This window comes from Archocentrus centrarchus, chromosome 13 (genome assembly GCF_007364275.1).
Source record: "Archocentrus centrarchus isolate MPI-CPG fArcCen1 chromosome 13, fArcCen1, whole genome shotgun sequence".
NCBI classification, from domain to species: domain Eukaryota; kingdom Metazoa; phylum Chordata; class Actinopteri; order Cichliformes; family Cichlidae; genus Archocentrus; species Archocentrus centrarchus.
In genome coordinates, this window is record NC_044358.1 from 18,794,144 (window position 1) to 18,820,677 (window position 26,534).

At 40.0% G+C, this 26,534-nt stretch overlaps 2 protein-coding genes across 2 annotated transcripts; both read left to right on the forward strand.

Moving 5' to 3' along the window:
• The first annotated feature begins 1,229 nt into the window (after positions 1-1,229).
• On the forward strand, positions 1,230-5,213 carry LOC115790558 (dehydrogenase/reductase SDR family member 11-like). Its single transcript, XM_030744365.1, has 7 exons — positions 1,230-1,515; positions 2,616-2,825; positions 3,097-3,191; positions 3,692-3,821; positions 3,941-4,033; positions 4,838-4,903; positions 5,007-5,213. The coding sequence occupies exons 1-7, from the start codon at positions 1,384-1,386 to the stop codon at positions 5,046-5,048; spliced, it is 768 nt and encodes a 255-aa protein (XP_030600225.1). The 5' UTR covers positions 1,230-1,383; the 3' UTR covers positions 5,049-5,213.
• A 15,172-nt stretch (positions 5,214-20,385) lies between these two features.
• LOC115790343 (dehydrogenase/reductase SDR family member 11-like) lies at positions 20,386-25,083 on the forward strand. Its single transcript, XM_030744171.1, has 7 exons — positions 20,386-20,623; positions 22,380-22,589; positions 22,861-22,955; positions 24,312-24,441; positions 24,556-24,642; positions 24,725-24,790; positions 24,883-25,083. Exons 1-7 carry the CDS (start codon positions 20,492-20,494, stop codon positions 24,937-24,939), a joined length of 777 nt encoding a protein of 258 aa, XP_030600031.1. The 5' UTR covers positions 20,386-20,491; the 3' UTR covers positions 24,940-25,083.
• The last annotated feature ends 1,451 nt before the right edge of the window (positions 25,084-26,534 follow it).

Consider the following 26,534-nt stretch of genomic DNA (forward strand, 5'->3'; position numbering starts at 1 on the left):
ATCATGAAATAATTTGATGATGTTCGTACTGAAATTTTTCAGTACTGTAGAAAATAAAATGATTTTCTGCAGGAATTTGTTGCGTGTCGGTGTTCTTTTCACGCTAAAGGATACACTATGTGGTGGAAATTCAACCTTAAGAGTAAAAATATATGGCATATAAAAATGTATGAAAAACACATATACATATATGAACCCAGGCTGACATGGGTGTCAGAGTTTCACTTGTTTTGAAAAATTCCTTGAATAAGTTTTTAATTACTAATTTTTTTTTTTAATTCTGAATAAACTTTTCCTACAAGGAGAAATGGGTGTGGGCTCTCATGGGTTGAATATTAGACATTGTAGGGACAGACATCATTGAAGCTTTTTTTTTTGGAAATATTAATAAATTGTAAGAGTATATTTAGATGAATAGTAAAAAAGAACAATTAAAAAATATCAGTAAAATAACTTAAATATACTTTAGTAACAATAATTGTAATAAATGCATAAATTAGCTTTTCAGCATCACTCTGAGAATAGAGGGAGAGGGAGAAAGATGTAAGAAAGAGGAAGGAGAGAGCAGCAGCAGCAGGTCAGCTGATCACAGCCTGCACACCAACATCGTTTATTGGAGCTCACAGCAGAAAGTTGTGATTGTTCTCCACATGCAGAGCCACTACAGCTGATCTTGGGGTTCCTCCACCTTCTGAATCCCACTGTAACCCCTGAGTATCCTCATGTTTGTGTTTAAGTGTGGAGGCACAGTCACCCTCTACTATGTAGGACACAAAGACTAGAGCTGTTTTTAAATTTCCTTTCACAGCTTGTGTCCTCCATAACAGATTCAAGCTGAGAGCATTCATTAGGATTAAAATTTAGATTGGAATAACCTTTGTATTCTCAAAGGTTTTATATTATTACAACAACATTTTATTATACTATAACATTTTATATTATTACAATAATATATAATGAGGTTCAGTTAGCTTTACGGAAAAATAGCAAGTAGAAACGTCCTCAGAACTACTTTTACTTTCTTACTTTGGGTACTTTTCAGAGACTGTACTGTTTTACTTTTACTTAAGTATAGAAGTTGAACCAGTACTTCGACTTTTACCAAAGTATTTTTTTTTAACACAAGTACTTGTACTTTTACTTAAGTACAGAATGTCTGTACTTTTGCCACCTCTGCTTACCACTGCTTTAACGGTTTGCAGCCTGTTTACGTAAACGCCGCACGGGGATGACGTACACAGCGTGCGACGTTTACGGTCATGTAGATATTGTATTGAATGTTCACGGATTTGTGAGATCCTGGAGACATTTCGGCGAGGACTTGACGTCTCTGTTATATTCGTGGTTCTTTCGTGTGTAGCAGGTTACCGTATCCCGGCTGCGATGGAGCGCTGGCGGGGCAGAGTGGCTCTGGTGACCGGAGCGTCGGTCGGGATCGGGGCGGCTATAGCCGTAGAGCTGGTCCGGTTCGGTATGAAAGTGGTGGGCTGCGCCAGGGACGTCGGGAAAATACAGGTTTGTTCTGAAGTGAAACTCAGCGTCTGACTCTGTCACACAGTAAATATCGCTTTTATGCAGAACATTTGCACCTGTGTCGCTTATTTGTTCTGTATTAAGTTTGTTTTTTGCAGCTGGCGTACTGAATGTTAAATTCGAGGAATTCGGGAAACTCTCACCCATATTTTCACCGGAATTGTGTAATATTATATTGAACTTGCATTTATACAGCGCTTTTCCCGTCTTACTGAACCCTCAGAGCTCCTGACTTTCTGTTATACATTAGTTTTCAGTAGAGAGCAAATTTATATGTTCAAAAGTAATATAACACTTCGAGTCATGTTTTGTGTTTTTTTTTTTTTTTTATTATCGCCTTTGTGTAATGATTCTTAAACTGGTAGAGGATCAAGATGGCGTAACTTGAATTATAGATTTAATTCAATTATGTTCACTTTTATTTATATAGCATCAAATCACAACAGTTGCCTCAAGGTGTTTTATATTGCAAGATAAAGACCCTACAATAATACACCAGGCCACGATCGGTTGGGGTTGAAGGCAGAGAGACAGGACAAAACGCATGCTGTGGAAGAGAGCCAGAGATCAATAATAACTAATGATTAAATGCAGAGTGGGGTATAAACAGAGTAAAAAGACATAAAAATGAAAAGAAACGCTCATCATAGGAACCCTCCCAGCAGTCTTGGTCTATAGCAGCATAACTAAGGGAGTGTTCAGGGTCACCTGATCCAGCCCTAATTACAAGCTTGATCAAAAAGGAAAGTTTTGAGCTTAATCTTGAAAGTATAGAGGGTGTCTGTCCAAGCTGGGAGCTGTTTCCACAGAAGAGGGGCCTGAAACCTCTTAAGTGTCCTAGGAACCACAAGTAAGTCAGCAGTCTGAAAGCGAAGTGCTCTATTGTGGTGATACGGTACTATGAGTAAGCATACTGTTGAAAAGATGGTCCACACTGGTTGATTGTTGAGATGTGCAAAGTGAATACTCAGATCTACTTATATACAGAACCTTTATATAAATAAAGATCTGAATGATTTCTATACATGCTAAAAACACAGATTGTCTCCTGAAGTCTGTCATCTTTTTCTTTTTGGTTTCAGAAACTGGCAGCAGAGTGTCAGAGTGCCGGCCACCCCGGTGTTTTGGTGCCTTTCAAGTGCGACTTGACCAAAGAGGAGGAGATTCTGTCCATGTTTGAGGCCATCAAAGAGCAGCACAAAGGCGTGGACGTGTGCATCAACAACGCTGGCTTAGCTCATCCAGAACCGCTGCTAAACGGCAAAACCAGCGGCTGGAAGAACATGATGGATGTAAGAGCTCGGTGATTTAAAAAATCTTGGTTTGGTCTGCAGTAATGTTCTGGTTTGTGTGAAAGCAGCATTCACATGGATGTTTTCAAGCAGAGCATTGAACTGAAATAATAAATGTTACTCAGTCACCTGTCGGTGGTTTTAATGTTGCGTCTGATTAAACTCACTGTGTCTCCAACATTTGTAAAAGGACTCATTCATAGACTTGAAAGCTGCTTATAAACCTTTTGTACCCCTCGTGTGTAAGATTTCTCTGCTTGGTTTCCTGCAGGTGAACGTTCTTGGACTGAGTATCTGCACACGTGAAGCGTATCAGTCAATGAGAGAGAGAAACGTGGACGACGGGCACATCATAAACTTGAACAGGTGCAGTTTTATTCACTGAAGTCCAAATCTGCTGTTTTAATCAGCACACAAATATCTTTTAATAGAGCTGCGATCACCATTCAGATTGTGATTATGAGCTTCCTTCTGCAACAGTGCGCGATGAAACAGCAGACATTTGACACTCAGAGTCTGCTACAGGTGAAAGGAGGGCAGGGCTTTTACATTTTAATGAACTTTGGCACATTCAATACAAAACAGTTCACACAGTGATGCCTATCAGTGTCAGATCACACAGCAGCACAATCCACAGCTGGCATTTTATAATACCTTTTATTACCTTATTTTATAAGTGAGACCAGGCAAAGAGAAGAGCGCTGCAAATTCAGATGAGTTAACAGTGAAGAAAACACAGAACGCATCCAAGAAAAGTTGCACTACTCACTACTACTTTCTTACATCATTCAATCGGACACGAGTTTAAAAGAATAACCTTTGATTATACTGACCCGGTTAAGCTTGTAAACTGTCTTCTGTTGCAGTATGTCCGGACATCGTGTGGTTCCCAGTTCTATCGTACATTTCTACTCTGCTACCAAGTACGCTGTAACCGCTCTGACGGAGGGCCTGAGGCAGGAGCTGCGTGCAGAAAACACCCACATCCGAGCCACAGTAAGGCTTTAAAACACACTGGAACCAGCTCATCAACGTCAGCTGATGTGAGGAACACGTGCACAGCACTTCCTGAAGTTCGCTCATTATTATTTTTAAAAAAAAAATTCTTTTTTCAGTGCATTTCTCCTGGTGTAGTGGAGACTGAATTTGCTCTACGTCTCCACAGCGACAATCCCGAAAAAGCAGTTAGTGCATACACTGCATTTAAGGTAAAATTACTGCAGTTGAAGTTATGTGGGCAGGAAACACTACATGTATAAAGGCTAATTTATATTATGGAAGCCCTGCTTTAAAAAAACCTTCATAGATATAACTCTGTCTGTGAAGCTGGATTTAAGAAATAAATGTTTAAAGTTTTCAGAGCATGTGTAGCACCATCTTGTGCCAGTACAGAACATGACATGACCGGGTTGCTGCTAACAGACTTAAATTCATTTATGTTAGTTAACTAGTGACAGAACTGGTAACTCAGTGGAAAACCAAGGAGGTCACTTTTGTACTGCCCCTGGCTACAACAATGAGATAAGTAAGATAAGAATTTCTAACTCAAAACAGGGAAATAAGCTCTCCAAAAAGTGTGGCAACTCTTCCTCCATTATTATTATTATTATTTTTTTTGTCCGTCACATACATCAGTCTATTTTTCCTGCAGACATGCTGATGGATGCCAGAAAGAAACTTGGTTATGTTTGTGGAGTGATGCATATGCAGTAAAACCTGTTATGTTGTAAACTGCTTGGTTGTGCTGGGGTAGTGCTGATCACTCCAGGGGCAGTACAACAGTGACTCCCTTAGACTGCTTTTGAGTTTAATTATTGATGTCACGTTCTGTATTCTGCCACAAGATGGCGCTACACATGCGCTAAAATCTTGAAACGTTTATTTCTTAAATCCAGCTTCACAGACAGTTACATCTGTTAGAGCAGGGCTGCATGATGTAAACATGCATTGTTTCATGTCCATTTTAATATGATTACTCAAATAAAAAGTATCACTTTTCACTTCTCTGACAGCCTCTGGAAGCAAAAGATGTTGCCGATGCTGTGATATACGCGCTCAGTGCCCCGCCTCATGTTCAGGTTTGTTTTTTTTTTTCTTGACTTATTGAACTTTCCTCTTTTACATTTTCGATATCAGCACTTTACATATAATAAGTTCACATTCGCATAACTTTTCTTTCAGATTGGAGACATTCAGATGCGAGGGACAGAGCAGGTGTCTTAAGAGTTGTTTTATGTGGCCCTTTCAAATAATGCACTCAGAAATTTGACTTCTTTCCTACATTTTAAAAGATGAATTTGTGTGGTCACAAAACAATTTTGTGGTGTTTCCACTAATGTGTAAAAATTAAATGATTTTCAGGTGAACCTTGTTGCACTTCAGTCTTTTAATTGCATTAAAGAATATTTGATTTAAAAAAAATCTGTGTGGTTGAAAACATTCAAGCATAAGTGCAAAGGTATATGAAAAATATATTTTAGTATGCCAAAAATACTCGAGTGTGGAAAGATAAACTCTTGAACAGCTACATAATATACATGCAAAATTATGAGGAAGCTGAGTTGATGCGAGTCACACAGTCATTGTAGGTATTTTATCTCATGTTGCTCACTGAATGAAAACCACACAAATCTGCTTCTATGGTATCAATTTGAAAATCCCAGGTGGCACCATTCTCAAGTTATCGCATCATCATTTGTGATTTAACAGATCCAATTATTTGTCCAGTATGCAGATAGAACAGTGCTGAGATCTTGTTTAAAACACCATATAAAATATGGAAAATAATTCATGGTGCAATAAACAAACAAAAAAAATAGCCACTTGCCAGATTATTTAAATCCAAGCTCAGATAAACAACAACGTGGCATATTACACTGTGTTGTTATTTAACAATAACAAACTAAACTGCAGATTATTCTAGAGTTAAAAATGTGAGGCCCATCTGTCCTGCAGCCAGACTTTGGCCCAAACTGGCTCATGCAACAGGTCAGTGATCCCGAGCACATCAGCAAACCTGGAACAGAACGACTGCAAAAGAAAAGAATCAAAGTGTCGCAATGACCCAAAGTCCAGACCTCAACCTGACTGAAATGCTGTGTCAGGACCTTAAGAGCACGCTGCATAAATGAATCCATGCAAACCTCAATGAACTGATGCAATGAGGAGTATGTCAAAAGGCCTCCCACTCCTGTTAGAAATACCTGGACCTATTTAGGATTTTGTTGTGTTATGATTTCCCTGCATGTTGTGTAGTAATGCACAACCTACTGGACTGGCAGGCAAATTGATGTTCCTCACTAACAGAGTATGTGGGGCCATTGGATTGTGGCTACTGAGCAAATCTGTCCAGTCTGTGTGGTGTTGTGTATCCTTCACCTAAAGTGAGTAGTTTCCTGTATTTACGGTTCTTGACTGTTTTCTAATGTACCAAATGTGTCAGAGATATGATTTACTCTGAGTTTAGGTAAAAGCAACATCTTATTTAGCCACCACTGCTGGCTTCCTTTCACCTTGTCCTTGACCTCATGGACTACTGCGTAGCTCGTTTTAGACACAGTGTTACAGCGTGATTCACCACACTCTTTATCACACTGATTAGTAAGTTGTATTGTTTCTACCCTGTGTGGGTTGCTTTTGTTAAATAATGTCAATTGTTGCACTGGCAGTGTGTGGATGCCACTAGATGGTACCCTGTGACCTTTCATTAGTAGGTTTGAACTAAGACAGGGGTGTCCAAACTTTTTTCAAGGAGCACCAGATTTTTTTTTTTTTGCTACAGTTTATGACCATTTCATTGTTTAAATAATTATTCTGTAAAAATATGCATTTATACACCACTCTGCATTTAATCACTAGTTATTAGCCATATTTGGCGCTCTTCCACAGTATGTCTCCCTCCCCTCTCCTCCAACCTGTCGCAGCAGATGGCTGCTCATCCCTGAGCCTGGTTCAGCCCCATGACCTGTAGTGTCTAAAGATGGATCTGCATCATCATTCAGAGATTATTTTTATGATTATTCCATTGCAGTGTTTATGTATTTTCTGAAAACTAATAGTGACACAGTGTTTCTGACAGAAGTTTCTGGCTGATACAGCCCCATATGGGCATATTGAATGTATCAGATGGAACAGAGTTTATGGGGGAACAAAAGAAAATTAGACTTGAGGTGTGAAAAGGGAATTTTTGTTGGGTATGGCAAAAATAGTCAAGCCTACACAGTCTACTATCCTAACAGCAGGTTCAGAAGCACAGAGTGGTGACGTTTGTGACCAAAATGAGACTTGTGGTGAGACTTGACGCAATCTGACGTGACGCCAGGTGATGACGATGACTTTGAGATACTGAACAGGGCTAGAAAAACTAGAGAAAACACTGATGAAAGTACAGGATGCACTCATACTCATGCCTGAGGTGAACAGCCAGCCACGAGAGGGTGAGACCAACCAGGATATTACACAATACCCTTCCGGAGGGAGGAAGAAGCCAGAGTATTTAAGTTAATAAGTAACTGGCAAGAACAGTGGTGATGAAGTACTGACCAACATGGATGTTTGTTACAGAGGAATGTGTAACATACCCCTGACATTCAGGGAAGCAGTAACCTCATCTAACTTGAAGAAAAGGGTCACTGCAGTGGATGAAGAAATGCAGTCGCTGGAAGAAAAACAGTGAGGGGTAGACGGGTGCATGCAGTCAAAAACAATGTTGATGTATCTGAAAAATACAAGGCACGACTGTAGCCAAAGGATACAGTCAGAAGATGGGTGTGGACTGTGAAGAAACATTTTCTCCTGCTGCTAACCTGACCAGTATCAGATTATTATTGCAAAAGGCAGTAAAAGAAAACTTGATTAAACTTGATCAGATGAGAGTTAAAACTGCCTCCCTACATACACCAATAGATTGCGAGATATTCATGGAACAACCAGAGGGTTATGAGGTGGGAAAACATTTGAAAGGTTTGACATGTCAGATTGTAAGGCTAGAGTGACACCTTGTGAGCGAAAGTAAACTACACTAATGGTGCAGAAATGAGGCAGTAGGCAGCCTGATCTATTTGGCCACATATTCACATACAGAATAAAAGTTTGGTATATAATAGATAATTTCTTTTATACTGGCTGCTGTGATCATTGACCCAACTTGAACTTGAAGCTGAATCCTAATTTTTCATTTAAAAAAAGAATCTAATTATTCGGCTCCAACCTGACACCAGACAAAATGCAGGAGACAGAAACTGAAGATAAAAATCTGGAGAAATCAGACAGTTCACTGACGGACCTGTGAGATTAGTGACCCAGACAGCAGCAGACCCCGGGGGGGCAGATCTGCCCTCGGGCCAGTTTTTTACTAACTGCTGAAAGGTCACCCATCAGTGTGACCTTTTACAACATGACAAATAATTGATCGTTGATCACTGATCAGTGTGTTCTGCATCTAAAGCTTTATAGAGGTCAGTGTGATTTAAACAGTGATGCTACATAACATACGATATAACGATATATCTCAACCCAGGATAATCAGAGGATCTGAGGTCTCTGGAGCTTGAAAAAGGCGACTGGACTTTTTTTGTTTCTTGAAGACGTTTCACCTCTCATCCGAAAGGCTTCTTCAGTTCTCAACCAAAAGGTGGAGAGACCCAGGTATTTAAACCCCTGTGGGCGTAGTCCCCTGGAGGTGGTTATGACCCTCTATTGATCATGTGCGTGAACACATGTGCCCAGGTGCGAAGGGGGCGTGGGTCATATTTAATCAGTGGTCAGAGGATCTGAGGATGTCCCATTAGGATGTGACTAGTATAATCCCTTAGTTCAGAAAAACTCTGCTTATGTTTCAGTACAGAAAAAGTAGCCAAATCAGTAACAAGTCTGTATAAGACTAGTTAATGCAGTATTTTATATTATATGTAAAGCCCTTGCCCCACCCGATCATGCGAACTGTCGAGGTCACCTGAAATAAGGTGTGAGTTTGGGTTGGTTGACAGCTGGTATCATAAGCCGCCACCTCTGTTCAATGATGGTTGGTCACAGTGAAAATAAATTCAATTCAATTCAATTCAATTCAATTTTATTTATATAGCGCCAAATCACAACAAACTGTCGCCTCAAGGCGCTTTATATTGTGGGTAAAGACCCTACAATAATACAGAGAAAACCCAACAGTCAAAACGACCCCCTATGAGCAAGCACTAAACTAAACTAAATGGCTTCTTTTACTCCTCTTTCAAACCAGCTGTCTTCCTGGTACAAAATGTGAACATTGGCATCCTTGAAAGAGCGTCTCTTATCCTTTAGGTGCAGATTGTCACAACCCGGGCTGCACATGCAAAAGCCAATTAAAAACCCGGTTTATTTTTACCCTAAATCCCCCTAAATCAAAATCAAAAATATAAGGAATTAATCAAAATTAGAGAATGTATTTCCTGAAGAAAAAGCAGTGTGATGCTTTCAGCTGAATGGTTTGAGCTGAATTGTAGTTGCTGAAATATTTGGGAATCCTATTGAAAGTGCTAAAATACACTGAATCATTCTCCTAAAAATGAAGGAGAATGAAACTGCAGAAAGCTTTAGGAAGCATGAATATAATATTATTATTAATTAATTTAAAAGTAAATTAACAAATAGCAAACTAAACAAGATAAAAAACAAACATTTTAAAACTTTGCACTGCAGAAATGTTTTTTATAAAATCAAAAACAACAGATACACAAACTCAAACTGACAACTGATACTTTTCATCCAAAATCTTGCCAACAAACGTCAACTCCAAATCAAAAATAGCTTCTTCAATATCTTTTGATTCTGGCGACTAAAAACAAAAACAAAAAAATACCCATAAGTCAAAAGGCGTGAAACTTTCTAAACAAAGACTTTCCAGCAGGTCAGGGATAAAATGTCCATTTCAAAACCTTTTGCTGAGTACATCAAAGTATCTGAAGAAGTGATAACACTTCAGAGAGAACCGGCAGGAATGTCTCCTTTGTGAAGGATGTGCCACCTCACCACCTTTGCAGATTTTATGACAATGTTTCTGAATTATTACATTGAGAGCTTGAACCACTGGGGTTATTAACCCTTCTGACTCACCAACAGCTACAGGTATCTCTCGATCTCAGCACAGCTTGCTGAAGAGAGCTTGGCACCCCCGTGTCATCTCCATATATATATCGTGTGGTGTATAGGGCACCACCACTGAAGCGCCAGGCTCTCTGGAGCAGGTGACCAAGCTTTCTAACCTTGCAGGGATGGAACCTCAGCTGCTGCCTCACTCATGGTGCTTTTGGCCAGTGAAGTCAGACTCTATTGGTTCTCACTGATCTGTTGCAGATTAGAGGGTCACAGCGGTCAGAGGAAGGCTTTTAAGGTGCACAGCGATCCAGGAGGTAAAAGGAGAGTGAGGAAGGTCTTGAGAGTTTCTCCGACACATACTTATCTCTTCAGTTCTGATTGAAAAGCTCATCAAATATATCTACTTTAGCTTTTATTATTTTCATCCAGTCCTGGACATGTACACATAGTACAATATGGAACACACCACTCTGTGTGCTGAAATAATCCTACACAAACTTGTCAGCATACACAGGCTGTTCAGTGATCTGCCGACGCACCCTAAAAAAACCACTTGTCAAATGCGGTACTTTTACTTTCCCACACTAAAAGCAACAGTTTTCAAGTGGGGTTCAGCCGGGCGTTCTTCTTGTTTCATGCCTTCAACAAGGGTCTGTGTGTCTTCCTGCCACCTGCTGCTGTTGCTGTGCCCCAGGTTCAGGCAAAATTGTAAATTTTCAGCGGCTTCATGACAGGTTGCATCACCCCTCACTCCCTCACATCTGGGATTTGAACCTGGGACCTCTTACACCCAAAGCGGGTGCACCTGTGGCTGAGAGTTCCCACCTTTTAAACTGAAAAGAGCCAGCTTTTACCCTTTAACATGAAATAAATCCAGAGGTGGGAAGTAACGAAGTACAAATACTTCGTTACTGTACTTAAGTAGATTTTTCAGGTATCTGTACTTTACTTAAGTATCTATTTTTCTGACTACTTTTTACTTTTACTCCCTACATTTTTACACAAGTATCTGTACTTTCTACTTCTTACATTTTCAAACAGACTCGTTACTTTTTAACACGTCAGAGAGAAGTTTGCATTTCCGGTCAGTGCGCCGTCAAACATCAAGCAATCTGAGCCTAAACGGAGGAATAATAACATATAAGAGACAATCGTACTGGTGTATCCTTCATCATCGGTGCTTATCTCGTACAAAGGGATTAAATACGCAAACCCATATAATTAATGTATCATTTATAGCGCTATAATCGCTATAAACCGAGTCCGTAAGTTGCGCTGCGGCACATAAACAGCTTAGCTAGCGCTACTGAAGAGGAGCGAGCATGAAGGGAGTAACGTGTGGCAGGTAAATGCAACGTTTCTAAATGCTCAACAAATATCAGCAAACACACAACGTGTGTGCAGTTTGTCACACAGTGTGTCTGCTAGCTAAAAGAAGAGCTGCTGTATTTCAGGGAGAGCAAAGAGAGAGAAGTTCACTCAGAGATGGAGAAAGAGGACAGGAGAGGAAGAAGAGAGGTTAGAATTAAAGGTAAGGACTGGAAAATAAACTGAAGTATGCTGACTTTGTGTTATTCAAAGATTCTATGAAAATACTGCAGTTTAGTACGTAATAAATAGGTTAGCTTGTTGTACTGTATTTACAGTAAAGCTCAGTGTTGGACTGGAGCACAGTGTTTGTGTTCATGGTCAGAGTTACAGGTTACATCAGTGCAGCAGAGATGAGTTTGAATCAAAGCTGCTGATGCTGAGATCACTGAATCCAACATTTCTACAGCCTGTATGCTGTCAGTGTAGGGGATGGAGCTCAGCAGATAGCTGTGAAATACTGGGTTACATCTTTGTGAGTTCAGTTCATCCACACAGAGCAGTAAACCTCAGAGCAGCAGCAGCAGGTCAGCTGATCACAGCCTGCACACCAACATCATTTACTGCAGCTCACAATAGAAAGTTGTGATTCTTCTCCCCATGCAGAGCCACTACAGCTGATCTTAGGGTTCCTCCACCTTCTGAATCCCACTGTAACCCCTGAGTATCCTCATGTTGGTGTTTAGGTGGAGGCACAGTCACCCTCTACTATGGAGGACACAGAGAACAGAGCTGTGTTTAAATTCCCTTTAACAGTTTGTGTCCTACATAACAGATTCAAGCTGAGAGCATTCATTAGGATTAAAATTTAGATTGGAATAACATTTGTATTCTCATGTAATATTATTTTATGTTATTACAATAATATATAATGAGGTTCGGTTTGTTTTACACAAAAATAGCAGGTAGAAACATCCTCCAAAGAACTACTTTTACTTTCTTACTTTGAGTACATTTCAGAGCCTGTACTTTTTTACTTTTACTTAAGTAGAGAAGTTGAACCAGTACTTCGACTTTTACTAAAGTATTTTTTAACATAAGTACTTGTACTTCTACTTAAGTACAGAATGTCAGTACTTTTGCCACCTCTGAATAAATCTGAACGATGTTCTGGTCCCGAAGATTACAACACTGTGTAGTATGATTTATGTACGTTGGTAGTGAGTGACAAATTTCCACTTTTGTCTTATCTTTCAGGTTAAATGATGTTTTTTGAGTTATGTGTAAAGAAATATATAATTTTGATCCCAAAACTTTGCTTTTGTGGTTCCAACAATGAACCACAACAATGACAAATGTGTCATTTTTCCCATATAGTGCCAGTTACTAGCGGTTTTCATTTAGGTTTTAACCTTTTGTCAAGCTGTTTTCTCTTCAAAAATTCCTATAAAAATGGTAAACATGTTCAATTTAAAGAAAAAAAATGACTATAATTAATAACATAATAGCTGTTTGGGGGGAAAGAATCATTCAAAAATTCACAAAAGCAAAGTTTGACATGAATAATGGACATTTTCTATGTTTTACAATGAGAAGAGTTAGAAAATAACGTTTGTTTGTCAAAGACAAAAATCGTGTTACATAGTGTAATCGGACAGTTTCTCTACAGACACACAGAGAGCGTTATTAACTATTCTGTGAGGACACATTCAGCATTATGCAGTGAATGCAGATCATCCCAGTTAAGTGATTACATGAATATGAGTGTGATTATCAGAGCAGCACTGAAATGGTTAGAAATGAGAAAAGTACAAGCACACATCTCCAAAAGAAGAGAAATCAAATGGTGCTTGAATAGTTTTTCTAAGTTGAACAGTTTTGAGAGTTTTCAGCAAACAGAAAATGCACGGAATAGATCATAATAATAATAATAATAATAATAATAATTAATTAGTAAAGAAGAGGCTCGCAATATTAGTGAAATACATGACACATAATATTGCCCCCACAAAGACAGAGTTCGGTTGAGTCAAAATGATCCTCACCAAAAGTGGCCTGTCACAATCACTAACAGTAAGTTACTCAAAATGTTCAGCAATCTGTACCAATTTCACTGATGTAACTTCACCAAGGCGCCTTCCTCCAGTGAAACAGAAATCTTACCACCTGACCAAACTCAACCAAACATTTTGCAAGTCTGTCTTTGCTTATTCCAGGTCAGATCGCACATCCTCCACTGCCGTTTGTTTAACAGGCTCTAGCTTTTGCATTTCCATTTCATGTGAAATTTGCAACAAAATTTGCTCTTCTGCTCAAAGGTCAAAACTACTATTGGAACTACAGGTGGCATCCACAACAACAGCAAAACAAAACAGACACAATTAAATCAAATTTAATGGATGAGCCCCCCCCCCTTATGTGACTTTCAAGTGTTCTTAGGAAACTCCTGCTGGCGTGGGTACTCTGAGCAGCTGCTTAGTCTGCTTATGCTTCAGGCCGGCTCTGACTGCTGATACAGAGCAGGAAGGAAGCTGAGTTGATGTGAGCCAAAAAAAAAAAAAGCATTTTTAAAGTTGTAAATCATTAGCATTGCAACAAGCAAGACAAATGTTCTTTAAGAAAAAACATGATAATTTTTTTAATGACACACCAGGTGGAAAGGTTTCAGATGTGTATGAGAGAATATTTTTTAAAAATTGTCTGAATACACAAATATGCTCACTAAACCTTAAAATTCATTCATATAAATAAACAAGACCACACATTATATAGTGGCAAACTGGGCATTCTCCATCATTGATCGAATTTTTTCCACTATGAGATCCGGGACAGGGGAGCCTGCGTGTCCGAGTGGAACAGACCCGGTTGGATACGTCATCGACTCTTGGAGCTCGTGGAGACCGGTGTGCTTCTCGGCCCTTGGAGTGGAAGACGTGGAAGACGCCTACATATTCGGCTTTTTGGTAGCGGTATCTTCTCTGTTTGGGCTCGGTGGATACCTGCTTTACTGGCAAATTAAGAAAATCTGGACGGTGGTTCGACATCTGCAGAGGCTGCCGACCCAGGTGGAGGGGCTGAGCAGAGCCGTACAAACTCAGACTCAAAGCCTGGTGGACCTGAGCCGCAAGATTAGCGAGCTCGCAGGCGAGAGGGGTTAGATCAGGAGATATAGTTCGGTTCTGCACAGTGAGGACGGCAATCAACGAATTTGGAATATTGGATTTTCGAATGGTTTCCCAGTAAGACTGAAGGCTGTTGGAAAAACAAGCAGCCTGTTCCAAAACAACATTTGTTATCAGGAATTCGGCTCCCCTGCCGGCCTTGGGTTGGCAACCATATCTCTCTCCAGGGCTCTGTGTGCGGCTGCTCTCTCCCCCACTCCGCGTTGTGACTTGTGAAGCTGGGTCTGGTGTATCACGGCCGCTGATGAAATTCCACCACTATCAGCGAACTGTTTTGGCTGGATCCTGGCATCTGGCTCCTCAATGCCCCCACCTCTCGTCTCCGTCTGCATCCCCTCCTGACCTGACCTCACCTACCGCCGCTGTCCTTGCTTTACATGTGCAAATGCTTTGCTAAGGTGGTTTTTTTGGACCCTGGTATAGTGCTCTTTTTGAGCACTGTACCAGATGACTTTTTTTTTAACCTAACTTCCCCATGATGTGTTGTTTTCTCCTCCTGCCAAAGGTAGCGCTGCAAGTCGGCTGCATGACCCGAGGACACATATCCCCCTATGTGTGTTGTGTTTGTGTATTCTTGGATGGTGTTCTGTAACTGCAATTTCCAATGTGTGAACTTGTTCACCCACATGGCAATAAAACTTCATTCATTCATTCATTCATTCATTAGTGTGTATTATTGTATAATAGCAATAAAAGAAAAAAAAATACTGCTTTAATCATTGCAACAAACTGTTATGGTCCAAAACAACCAGAGCAACTAAAAAATGAAAGAAGTAAAGACAAGTTAGGTTGTGCATGGTTATACACATACACATACAATAGAGATAGTAATAAATGGAGGTACAGGAAGGGCACTGTGCAGGTATTTGTGGCTGTGATGAGCTGCGAATACTGGGAATGACTCAAGATGAAGTCCTCATCAACAGCACCCATGATGGTTCAAGGGGTCAACATCAGCCAGGTTAGCAGTGTTTTCATTCAAACTTTTATTATACTGTATATTTCTTATGAGTTATTTTGACCAGTTTATCCACTTTTGAGTCATCACCAGACCTGACAGGGGTTAGCTGACCCAGTGCATGCCTCCCGTGGCTTCCCCACAACACCCACTACCTCAAGTCCTCAGAGGATTATTTGAGAAATGTCCTTAAACCATTTTTTGTTCCAACTTACTGAGTTTTCAAGCTTTTCAAGCAACAGTTTATTAAAAAGTAAATAAAGTGTTGAACAAGAACTCGTGGCTTTTAAATACACATCTATAATCCAAGGAGGTTTAAATTATGAAAGACCGAAAGCTGCAATAAGTGTTTTTATTTATGGAATTATTGAATTGTGTGTGTGTGTGTGTGTGTGTGTGTGTGTGTGTGTGTGTGTGTGTGGGGGGGGGGGGGGGGGGGGGGGTATTTCAATTTGAATTATTTTGAGTATTTCAATTTAAAACTGAAAAAAAAAACACGACTTATCAGTGGTATTTGTTTATACCTGAGTTCCAAATTTCATCGTGATAAATGATGTGAGATGTTTCGCCAATGATGAGATAGGGTTTGTTTGTTTTTTTAATTTCTAAAACTTTTTGGTGATCTTGACCTTGAAAATGAAATAAATTGGTGTGGGACACTGAAGCAGTGTCATATTTGGTTTTGGCTTGGACCCAGAAATAGTCTCAGAGAAGTGGTGAGCCAATCTAAAGGGGAGCTGGGAGTGTGCACGGGAGCTCTGTGGAGGAGGATAGATAGAGTTAACAATGGCATGGTGATTTGAGGAACTGGCTGCAGAGAAGATAATCTGTCTAACCTGAGTGAAGAGCTGGTTTGGCTCTGCGAGGTGGTTTGGTGCAGCAGGTGAGAGACTGGAGGAGAGGCAGTGCAGCGTGGGTGGGCAGGTAAGTGGGTGAGACCTTTCCTTTGAGTTCCGTGTTCCTCAGCAGGTACAGCTAAGGCTGGCCGGAAAACTCCCCAAATCCATAGGTCCGAGAACACGGAGGCTCAATTAACATGTCTAACAACATGGTGGTGTGGAACAATCTGGCAAAGAGCTGAGGCAACCTTCAGATTTTAAATAACCAGCACAAGAGTAAATCAGGTGGAGGTGTGGAAACGCTCAGCCAGACAGAAAGCTCCGCCCACGGCCAAACAGATGCCTGACATCTGACCCACCTCTCCACCTGTGACCAGATAACAAAATGTTTAAAACAAGTACACAAACAACTCACAACTGCCGTCCCATGACAGGAATATTGACTTTTTCTGAACAGTGGATACACTTAAAACACAGCTCCATTCTCAAATGTGTAACTCATTTAAACAGATGAAAAGCATGGGGTGTAAGACCCAAGTCTTTCAGACAATGATGTCCTTACTACTTTTTTGCGGGTCATATATTTCAAGAATAATGTTTCTCAATGTAAAATTGCAAAGAATTTACAGATATAGCACTTTGTCAACGACTCCTCAGAACCTGTATTTCCAGTTAAGTAACCAAGCAGATATAGATTCACCACTGGCAGTGAGAAGCAAACCAACGGCTCCTTTAAAGCTGGACAAAGAGAGAACAAAATGTACTTCGTGTCACAACACTGATCATTTGGTAATAAACTGAACACATTTATCCTGTTGTAAAATACGTTTTTTCTGCTTCTACAGATTAAGAAATTTCTGTTTTTATTTGTCTCATGATTGTGCAATTTTCTGTGGAAATCTTGTTTCATGCATTAAAGCCTTCCTTATTTATTTATTTCTTAAGTCACTGGTTTGACATGTTTACTGAGTGATTTGGTTGCACAAGCACAAACTTCATCTGGAGTTTTTAAGACAAGTCATGCCCTAACTTGGACACAAACAGGGGTTATTAGTTCAGTAAAAAGATATTTGTTTTATGAATAGATAATTCTGCCTGCCACCTCTGTGCTCTGTAACAGCTGGTACCACAAAACACAGTTATTAGAGACCCTCAGACTCTGGGATTGTAAGAGTAAGCTACTGCAAAAACAAAAGTTTGGAAAAATCACTTATTGTGAATATACATGTATATATCCCAAAGAAATAAAAATCTGGGAATATTGCTGCAAAATAACTAAAAAACAAGGTTGTGTATTTTCATCTGAAAATAAAATGAAGGTTGCTATTTAAAGCTTAAAATGTTAAAGTTTTGTAAAAAGTAGCACCACCTTTGTGTGTGTGTGGGTACTGAAAATACTGACAAATTAATTTTACTGTCTAATCAAAACTGTCATTTTGAGAGCAGCTAAATGTCTTTAAACAACGCTGTTGTTGAAACATCTGAGTTCAATGCCGCAGAAACGATGCCCCTACAAATCTTAATTCACCTCCTTTTCAGGATCATCAGCAGAAATTTGATGGTCCTGCAAGAATAATCTTTCTCATTAATCATTAGCATTTATCTTTACTAGGGAACAGCTGAAGTGGTCTCGCATTAGCCATAAAATACCCATATTTTTATCCAAATGACAGTGCTAAAGAGTATTTATTTTTTAATGTGCCTGAACTCAAAACCTTTTAGTATCTTATCTATAAAGTGTATTGAAAACAATATATTTTCCCCAGTGTATAAAGTGCACCTCTTAAGTTGATTGTACTAGCCTACAATACAGATACTGGTATTTCAAAGTACATTGTGGTAGATAAAAATTAATTTTGCCAGAGTGGTTTTCCTTTGGGTTTGCCAACATCTGGGGTAGTCCTGTGTCCTAACTGACTTTAAGGCTGATGTGTTGGGAAACGTCAGTTCAGGAAGTTCCTGTTGTGATATCGAAGGTTGCTTCACAGTAGCCCATGCTGCTAACAGTCGTCCGCCTCCCCTTCTGCTGAGTGCGTGCGCACACAAACACACGCGCGCGCACACTCACACACTCATGCATAAAAAAAAACTTTGCTTTTATGTTTCAGAGGCGGAGTGTGTGGAACGTCTCTGCCCCATTAATCAAGCACCTGATTACGCACCTGTTTGCTTTTGAACTGATTGAGTCCTGACTATAAGAGAGTGGAGTTTCTCCCAAGTCAGCACCAGGTTGTTGCACCACAACCAGTAAAACAAACTCAGCTCCGCTTTCCTCAAATCTACAAAGGTTGTTGTGTTTGTGCTCGCTCATCTTTCTCCCCTCAGTTCAGAATGCCAGCGAGACTGGGACTCATTTTGCGGAGTTGTGAGGAAGGACAGAGAAACACTTGCAGAACTGTTGTTCTCACAGTAAAATCCTTTTACATCTTTGATGACTACCTGTCTTGCAACCCTCGGCTCTTGGCATCACCTGACACAGCTTTTCTGGTACTCACTATACCTCAACTGAGACAGAATTTTCAGGTAGAAATATTCGGCATGGGCAGTCCTGTTAAGGAGTGTGCTGCCTCCACACTCCTGCAGTGCCTCGCTGCATGGTTGCCACTGCAGCTCAACACCTCTCCATTACTGCTGCCACCCAATAACTCAGTGCCATTGCCAGCTACCTGTAGGAGGAAGTTTGGCACCTGATGATGTCGTTCTTCTGTGCAGCCCCAGCTTAAACCTGTGTCTCGAGCCACACCTGCTTTGATTCCAGGGTCTGAAAAGCTTTAAACTCCATTGTGTGTTGTTGAGCCAAATGTTTCTAAGACTGTGAACTTTGTTTTCGAGCTGTCCCATTCTAAGACTGAGGACTGTTGGAGGTGACCCCAAGGGCAGGGCAGGGCTGCTAGTTCACATTCACATTCCTTGACGTTTGTCCATACCACACAATTATTGTAAGGGCTTTACTGTACAATATAAAGCACCCTGTGGTGAATGTAGTCATTTGGTGCTATATAAATAAAATTGACTTGAATTTGGTTTCCTCTTCAGTCCTCTTTGTATCCCAGAGTTTATAGAGTGCTGATTGAGCTCTCAACACGTGGGCCTGGTAGTTAATAAAGTTGGGACTTTTTTAAAAGCTGAAAATTTAGATCAGAGGTATGTCTTTGTACATACTGTGTATTCCCTCCTAATTGTGTTGCAACAAAGTTTCTTCAATGTCTGGGAAAATCCCCTGTATCTGAAACCATACTCAGCATTTTAGTGTATGAAATAATTTATCACAGTTGCTAATTTCGCCATAATTTTTCACTCACCATTTAAAACAAGGTTTAGCTTGTTTTAAATGGTGAATAAAGAGTGTTTGTTTCTCTATTTTTTGCAGGCCTTTTAACATCAGGGTCCAGAGGCCATGGAAGCAAAAACAGCTGAACATAAACATTCAAATTCAGATGGTTTGTGAGAAAACTGCGGCATTATTAAATGTTAAGAGCAATTAAACTGCCCACATAGTCTGCGCTCACTTTAATGCACAAGAAGGTAAATTTTAAGGGGTCCTGGCCCCTGATAGAAACATTTATGCGGCACTAAATCATGCACAGTGTAAAAACATATTTTTAGCGCCCTCTCCTGGCAGATTTGTCATCAGAGAATGGCGCTGACCCCCCCCCCCCAAAAAAAAAAAAGTTGAGTGACCTCCAAAAAATGGCCAATTTTTGGATCTCTGCGCCACTGCTTGAAAGACCGGGCAGTTATTAGTTATTATCATGAAGCATTATCAAGGTTAACTATAAAGTTGATGCTCACAGATACATAAACATTGTATGAATAAACTCATCATGTGATTTAGGAAAAATAAAACACTTTGTTTACTGATTTTGCTCCGAAACAAAAACTGAAAAAAAAAGGTGTACCCCTGAAACCAAATGTGCTGTTTCACAGACTTCGAGTCAGGATTCTGTCTGTCAGTGTCTCTGATTTTACGGAGGAAACACAAAAGGCCGGTTTCATCTGTGACAGGTGTAACCCGCTGTACGTCAATTTAAGATACGGTGAAGTGAGTTTTTGTTTGATAACATGGAGTGGGGGCATTGCTCAGTTAAAGTATTTAATTACAGCAGAACTACTTTGCCAGTTTCCACCCTCTTTGCGTGAACGCAGGACAGGTATGACGTGCACAGCGTGTGACGTTTACGGTCATGTAGATATATTAAAGATTCACCGGATGGTGAGAGCTTGGGGCCATTCTGGGGAAGACTCGCCATCCCTGTCTTTATACTTGCGGTGCTTTCGTGTGTAGCAGGTTACCGTATCCCGGCTGTGATGGAGCGCTGGCGGGGCAGAGTGGCTCTGGTGACCGGAGCGTCGGTCGGGATCGGGGCGGCTGTAGCCGTAGAGCTGGTCCGGTGCGGTATGAAAGTGGTGGGCTGCGCCAGGGACGTCGGAAAAATACAGGTGTGTTATGAAGTGAAAACTCAGCGTCTGCAGAGTAAAATAAACTAACTCACAGTAAATACTGATGTTTAATGTTTCTCTTATGGCGGGCTGCAGCTATCGATTATTTTAGTAGTTATTCCGTCGATATAATCGGATAAAAATGCTTTTGTCTTATAAATGAGCAAAATTAAATCTTCTAGAGAGAAAAACACAAGTCTTTTAAAATAAACTGCTCATTGTAATTTCTAAAATGGAAACCAACGTTTTAAAAGTTTAACTGCAGCCAATATCTGCCAAAAGAGCTAAAGCCTTTCAATGTGTTTACTTGTTATATTAAAATATGTTTTTTTTTAAAGAAAACATTTTCTTAATTGCAAAAATAAATAAGATATACGTGCAACCTAAAATAAAGCATAGAATAAAATACGCTTTCCTCTGTCTTGTTGGATGGCTTCTTTCTTACATTAGTAGGAGATAAAAAGGTGTCCTGTAATCCTGGATGAGGTCGAGTTGGTGTGTGCTCATGTGTGTGAGTATTTATGTGAGTGAGTGTGTGTGGTTGTAAGACTTTAAAGGAGCATGTGGTGGCTGCGATGAAGAAAAGTGAGCCGGCGGGATGGTGGATTCAAACCCAGGACCTCCTTGCTGTGAGGCAACAGTGCTAACCACGATGCCACCGTGCTTAATTAATTAATTTTTATTTATATTAATCTAAATCTTCTAAATAATGTCACTAAAGCTTTAAAATAAATAGGGTCTGGTAGACAGCAGCAATGAGGGGTGGCATTGCTGCAGGTATCACTGTGCGATAAAGCTGGACGGCTGCCGGCAGCCTTCAGCAGCTGCCTGATTCAAACATCGTGTCAGACTAAGTTAACAGTTCGTCTGCATGCTTAATTTACAACAAACGGCGGCGGATGAGAGCAGCTACGAAGTTCTCTCTTCTTCACGTTGGAGCTTGTTGATCAGGTGGTTTAATGAAGGACCTCCAGCTGCACGTTAAACTGTGACAGCATCATCTTCACCGCTGCTGGTGTGTTATATGTCTTTTTTTTTTTTTGAGAAAACTGGGGGCTGTATGGGGCTTAATGCTCATATTTTTTATTCACACACGTGCTCCTAAATTATTTTCTATTGCAGGTCTATTTCTAGTCGCTAAGAGTCGTGCATTAAACGAAACATCGACGGTTTCCTCCCACAGTCCAAAGACATGCGGTTAGAGGGGTTAGGTGGTGTGATAGGTGGTTGTCAGTCTCTCTCTGTCAGCCCTGCATGACGGACAGAATGTCAAATCCATCAAAACAGGGAACAAAGAAGTTGGGTAACTCTCACCCACCTCTCACTGGAATTATGAGATATATTTTCTCATCTTACTGAAGCCTCAAAACATTTGACATACAGTTAAACTTCAGCTCAACTTGTTTTATCATTAAATGTTAAACCTTTTTTCTTTTAATTCCTACAGTTTTCAGTAGAAAGCAAAATGTTTTAAGAAAGATAGAATATGATGCCAGTTTTATGTTAGAACAGCATTCAGCATTACAACCAAAGTCTGGCTTTGTGTAGTTTTTTATTACCTTAAGACTTTGTGTAACAATTCCAAAGTTGGCATAACTTGAATCACAGATTAGTAAGCACTGTTAATAGATGGTCTGCACTGGTTTATTGTTGTGATGTGCAAAATACCTTTACTTAAAGATCTGAATGATTTCTATACATGCTAAAAACACAGATTGGCTCCTGAAGTCTGTCATCTTTTCCTTTTTGGTTTCAGAAACTGGCAGCAGAGTGTCAGAGTGCCGGCCACCCCGGTGTTTTGGTGCCTTTCAAATGCGACTTGACCAAAGAGGAGGAGATTCTGTCCATGTTTGCAGCCATCAAACAGCAGCACAAAGGCGTGGATGTGTGCATCAACAACGCTGGCTTGGCTCTCCCAGAGCTGCTGCTAAACGGCAAAACCAGCGGCTGGAAGAACATGATGGATGTAAGAGCTCAGTGATTTAAAAAATCTTGGTTTGGTCTGCAGTAATGTTCTGGTTTGTGTGAAAGCAGCATTCACATGAATGTTTTCAAGCAGAGCATTGAACTGAAATAATAAATGTTACTCAGTCACCTGTCGGTGGTTTTAATGTTGCGTCTGATTAAACTCACTGTGTCTCCAACATTTGTAAAAGGACTCATTCATAGACTTGAAAGCTGCTTATAAACCTTTTGTACCCCTCGTGTGTAAGATTTCTCTGCTTGGCTTCCTGCAGGTGAACGTTCTTGCACTGAGTATCTGCACACGTGAAGCGTATCAGTCAATGAGAGAGAGAAACGTGGACGACGGGCACATCATAAACATGAACAGGTGCAGTTTTATTTGCTGGAGTCCAAATCTGCTGTTTTAATCAGCACACAAATATCTTTTAATAGAGCTGCGATCACCATTCAGATTGTGATTATGAGCTTCCTTCTGCAACAGCGCGCGATGAACCTTTTAAACAGCAGACATTTGACACTCAGAGTCTGCTACAGGTGAAAGGAGGGCAGGGCTTTTACATTTGAATGAACTTTGGCACATTCAATACAAAACAGTTCACACAGTGATGCCTATCAGTGTCAGGTCACACAGCAGCACAATCCACAGCTGGCATTTTATTATTAATATCTTCATTTTACTGTGAAGTCAGATTTTTACAAGCGAGACCAGGCAAAGAGAAGAGCGCTACAAATTCACATGAGTTAACAGTGACTGGTTTACTGAAGAAAGCACAGAAAGCATCCAAGAAAAGTTGCACTATCCAACAGACTGTTTCCACAGTACAGATGGAGGTCCTAACAATAACGATGGCTTTCTAACATCTGCATGATTATCTTTTGTATTCAAGCCAAACGAGAAATCGCACAATGCTGATTAAACCTGTCATATTTTTATCTGTTTCTCTCCTGAATGTACTTCCTAACATCTCACCTGGTCGAGACCTCTGGATTATTTTTTGGTCCAATGACAAAGTAGTTTCAGTTATGTGAGGAATCGTCTCATGGCTCACATAAAACAGACATTTATTGTTCAAGAAGCTACTTTCAGCTGCTCACAGGTCACCACAGCAGGTAGTGCCACAACTTTGATTTGGCTGATTTCTTTCATGTTGTGTCCCTTTCTTATGCAATCCCCAAATGGATTTCTGTTCCCTCCTGGGATCAAAGCAGGGAAATGGCCATCATTGTTACTCTAATTTATCTTTTTTTGTTTTGACACAATGTCTGCAGTGAAAAGTTCTACAGCTCAGGATTTTATAATTTCATTGTTATTACAACATTTAGGATGTAAAAAAAAAAAACTAGCCCCCATTTCAAGACCTCACGAGGGCCAATGTTTATTCATTTGCATGATGAATCAGCAAAAAATGCCTGACAGTAGTTCAAAGATGTTCATAACAACATCCCAAATAAAGCAACATCTTTATATTGTATTGGCCAACCAGGTGTCCAGAGCCCGAACAAATAAAAAAGCCAAAGAAAAACTGCAAATCAACAAAATCCAAACATTGGAATTAAAAATGACTTCATGTGTTTAAAACAGTAATAATTAGTGCAGCCTTGGACCTGATACAGTTTTGTGTGCCACGCAGGTTCTTGCTTCATTCAGTCATACATGAGTTTAAAAGAATAACTTTTGATTATACTGGCCCGGTTAAGCTTTATGACCTGTCTTCTGTTGCAGCATGTCCGGACATCATGTAGTCTCCAGTTCCAGCATGCATTTTTACTCCGCCACCAAGTACGCTGTAACTGCTCTGACTGAGGGCCTGAGGCAGGAGCTGCGTGCAGAAAACACCCACATCCGAGCCACAGTAAGGCTTTAAAACACACTGGAACCAGCTCACCAACGTCAGCTGATATGAGACACATGCACAGCACGTCCTGAAGTTTGCTCATTATCATTTTTTTTTTAATTTTTTGTGCAGTGCATTTCTCCTGGTGTAGTGGAGACTGAATTTGCTCCATGGCTCTACAGTAACAGTCCCAGTAAAGCAGCTGGTGCAGGAGCTAAGGTAAAATTACTATTCCTACAGTTGAACTACTGGTAATATGCTTCTTCAAAAAGTATTTAATCACTTTTCACTTATCTGACAGTTCCTGGGAACAAAAGATGTTGCAGATGCTGTCATTTACGTGCTCAGTGCCCCTCCTCATGTTCAGGTTTGTGATTTTTCTCTTATTTTTATACTTATTTGTCTTGACTTATTGCACTTTCCTTTTTAATTTAACATTCACATAACCTTTTCTTTCAGATTGCAGACGTTCAGATGCGAGGGACAGAGCAGGTGTCCTACAGTTGTAGCATATGACCCTCGCAAATAATGCACCGAGAAATTTTTACTTCTTTACAACATTTTACAAGACAATGACTTTGTGTGGTCGTTAAACAACTTCATGGTGTTTGTACTCACATTTTTCACTAATGTGTAAAATAAAAATGATTTTCTTGGGAATTTTTTTGCATTTCTGTCTTTTTATTGCTTTGAAGGATATTTATTTGTTTGTTTTTTAAATCAGTGTATGGTTGAAAACATTCAACCTTAAGTGTAAAAGTATATATTAAAAAAATTCTAGTATCTTAAAAATATTGATGAAGTGTAGAAAGATATTAAAGTTAATAGTTAAAAAAAACAGAAAACTAAATACAGATATACTAATTGTTAGTAGTAAATGGATTTAGTTATTTATATTCTGGATCAACATCAGCTTTCAGGACAGTAACTCCAGTCAGAGAGTAGGGCACAGAGAGTCGCTTCCAGATAGACTTGAATGATTGTCAGTAGGATGGATCACAGAGAATAGCATGGCCACTGGCATAGAGAAGTGAGTGGGAGTGGGTGGGTATGTGGTTTTAAATAGAACAGAAAAGGAAAGAATACACATATGAATCTTCAATGTGAGACGCCAACAATCGTCTCCTCACTCTCAAATAATCAACTAAATAATCTGGTGACATTCAATCTAGCAGTGCCAGTTTGAACAGGAGAAAGTAGGGATATTTATATGTCCCCGGCAATAACTCCATCTTGGACAGACTAAAGAAATTCGGTGGTCATCAGAGCCCCCTTGTGGCCAAATAACATATTTGCAGCATCGAGATTCTCCACGGCATCTGCGGCCAGGGAAGCTCACATGCTTCTACAAGGGATTACTGATAAATTCAGGTACAGGTCTGATAATGTGATACCCTTTTTTGACTGTTGGGTTTTCTCTGTAATTATTGTATGGTTTTTACTTTACAATATAAAGCGCCCTGAAACAATGTTTTTAATGTTCCATTAAAAAAACACACACACACACACAAAAAAATCTAAACATTTACAAAGTTGTCATAAATGTGCAGATTTGAGTGTTCAGTCTGCATATTACAGATCAACAGTGCATATCATCTACAAACAGCAGCTTGTCTGTTTGGGGATGTTCTGCCAACTTTTGTGATTTGCTTGAAGCTTCTCAGTGTGAACATCTCAAAAATGGCCATATCTCATTGGTCTAATAACCATGTTATTACAGCAGGCACATGCTTGTGTGATGATGCCTGGAAAAAGACATTTTCTCAAGTTTTGTTTGGAGGTATGACTCAAACTATGAATTAGAAAATACCAGTGCAGACCACCTATAAACAGCATGCTTACTCATCTGTGAATCAAGTTATGCCAACTTGAATCTCTGCCACCTGAAGGATCCTTAATGTCACAAAAAAAACGCTTGGATTGTTCTGTTGAATGCACAAATGCTGTTTTAACATAAATCTTTCTTATAACATTTGGCTTTTTACCGAAAACTGTAGCATTAATACAAAGATGGTCTTGAGCTTTGGGTCGTGATCGAAAGAGTCAGATCGTGGATACAAGTGGCTGAAATGAGCTTCCTCCAAAGGGCCGCTGGCCTTTCCTTAAAGATA

What these genes read in the sequence shown, in the direction of transcription:
- LOC115790558 (XM_030744365.1), top strand. Translation starts at nt 1,384, where the DNA reads ATGGAGCGCTGGCGGGGCAGAGTGGCTCTGGTGACCGGAGCGTCGGTC. An exon ending in GGGACGTCGGGAAAATACAG is followed by an intron (nt 1,516 to 2,615) that starts GTTTGTTCTGAA and finishes TTTTGGTTTCAG; the next exon opens with AAACTGGCAGCAGAGTGTCA. An exon ending in CACATCATAAACTTGAACAG is followed by an intron (nt 3,192 to 3,691) that starts GTGCAGTTTTAT and finishes CTTCTGTTGCAG; the next exon opens with TATGTCCGGACATCGTGTGG.
- LOC115790343 (XM_030744171.1), top strand. Translation starts at nt 20,492, where the DNA reads ATGGAGCGCTGGCGGGGCAGAGTGGCTCTGGTGACCGGAGCGTCGGTC. An exon ending in ACACCCACATCCGAGCCACA is followed by an intron (nt 24,442 to 24,555) that starts GTAAGGCTTTAA and finishes TTTTTTGTGCAG; the next exon opens with TGCATTTCTCCTGGTGTAGT. An exon ending in GTGCCCCTCCTCATGTTCAG is followed by an intron (nt 24,791 to 24,882) that starts GTTTGTGATTTT and finishes CTTTTCTTTCAG; the next exon opens with ATTGCAGACGTTCAGATGCG.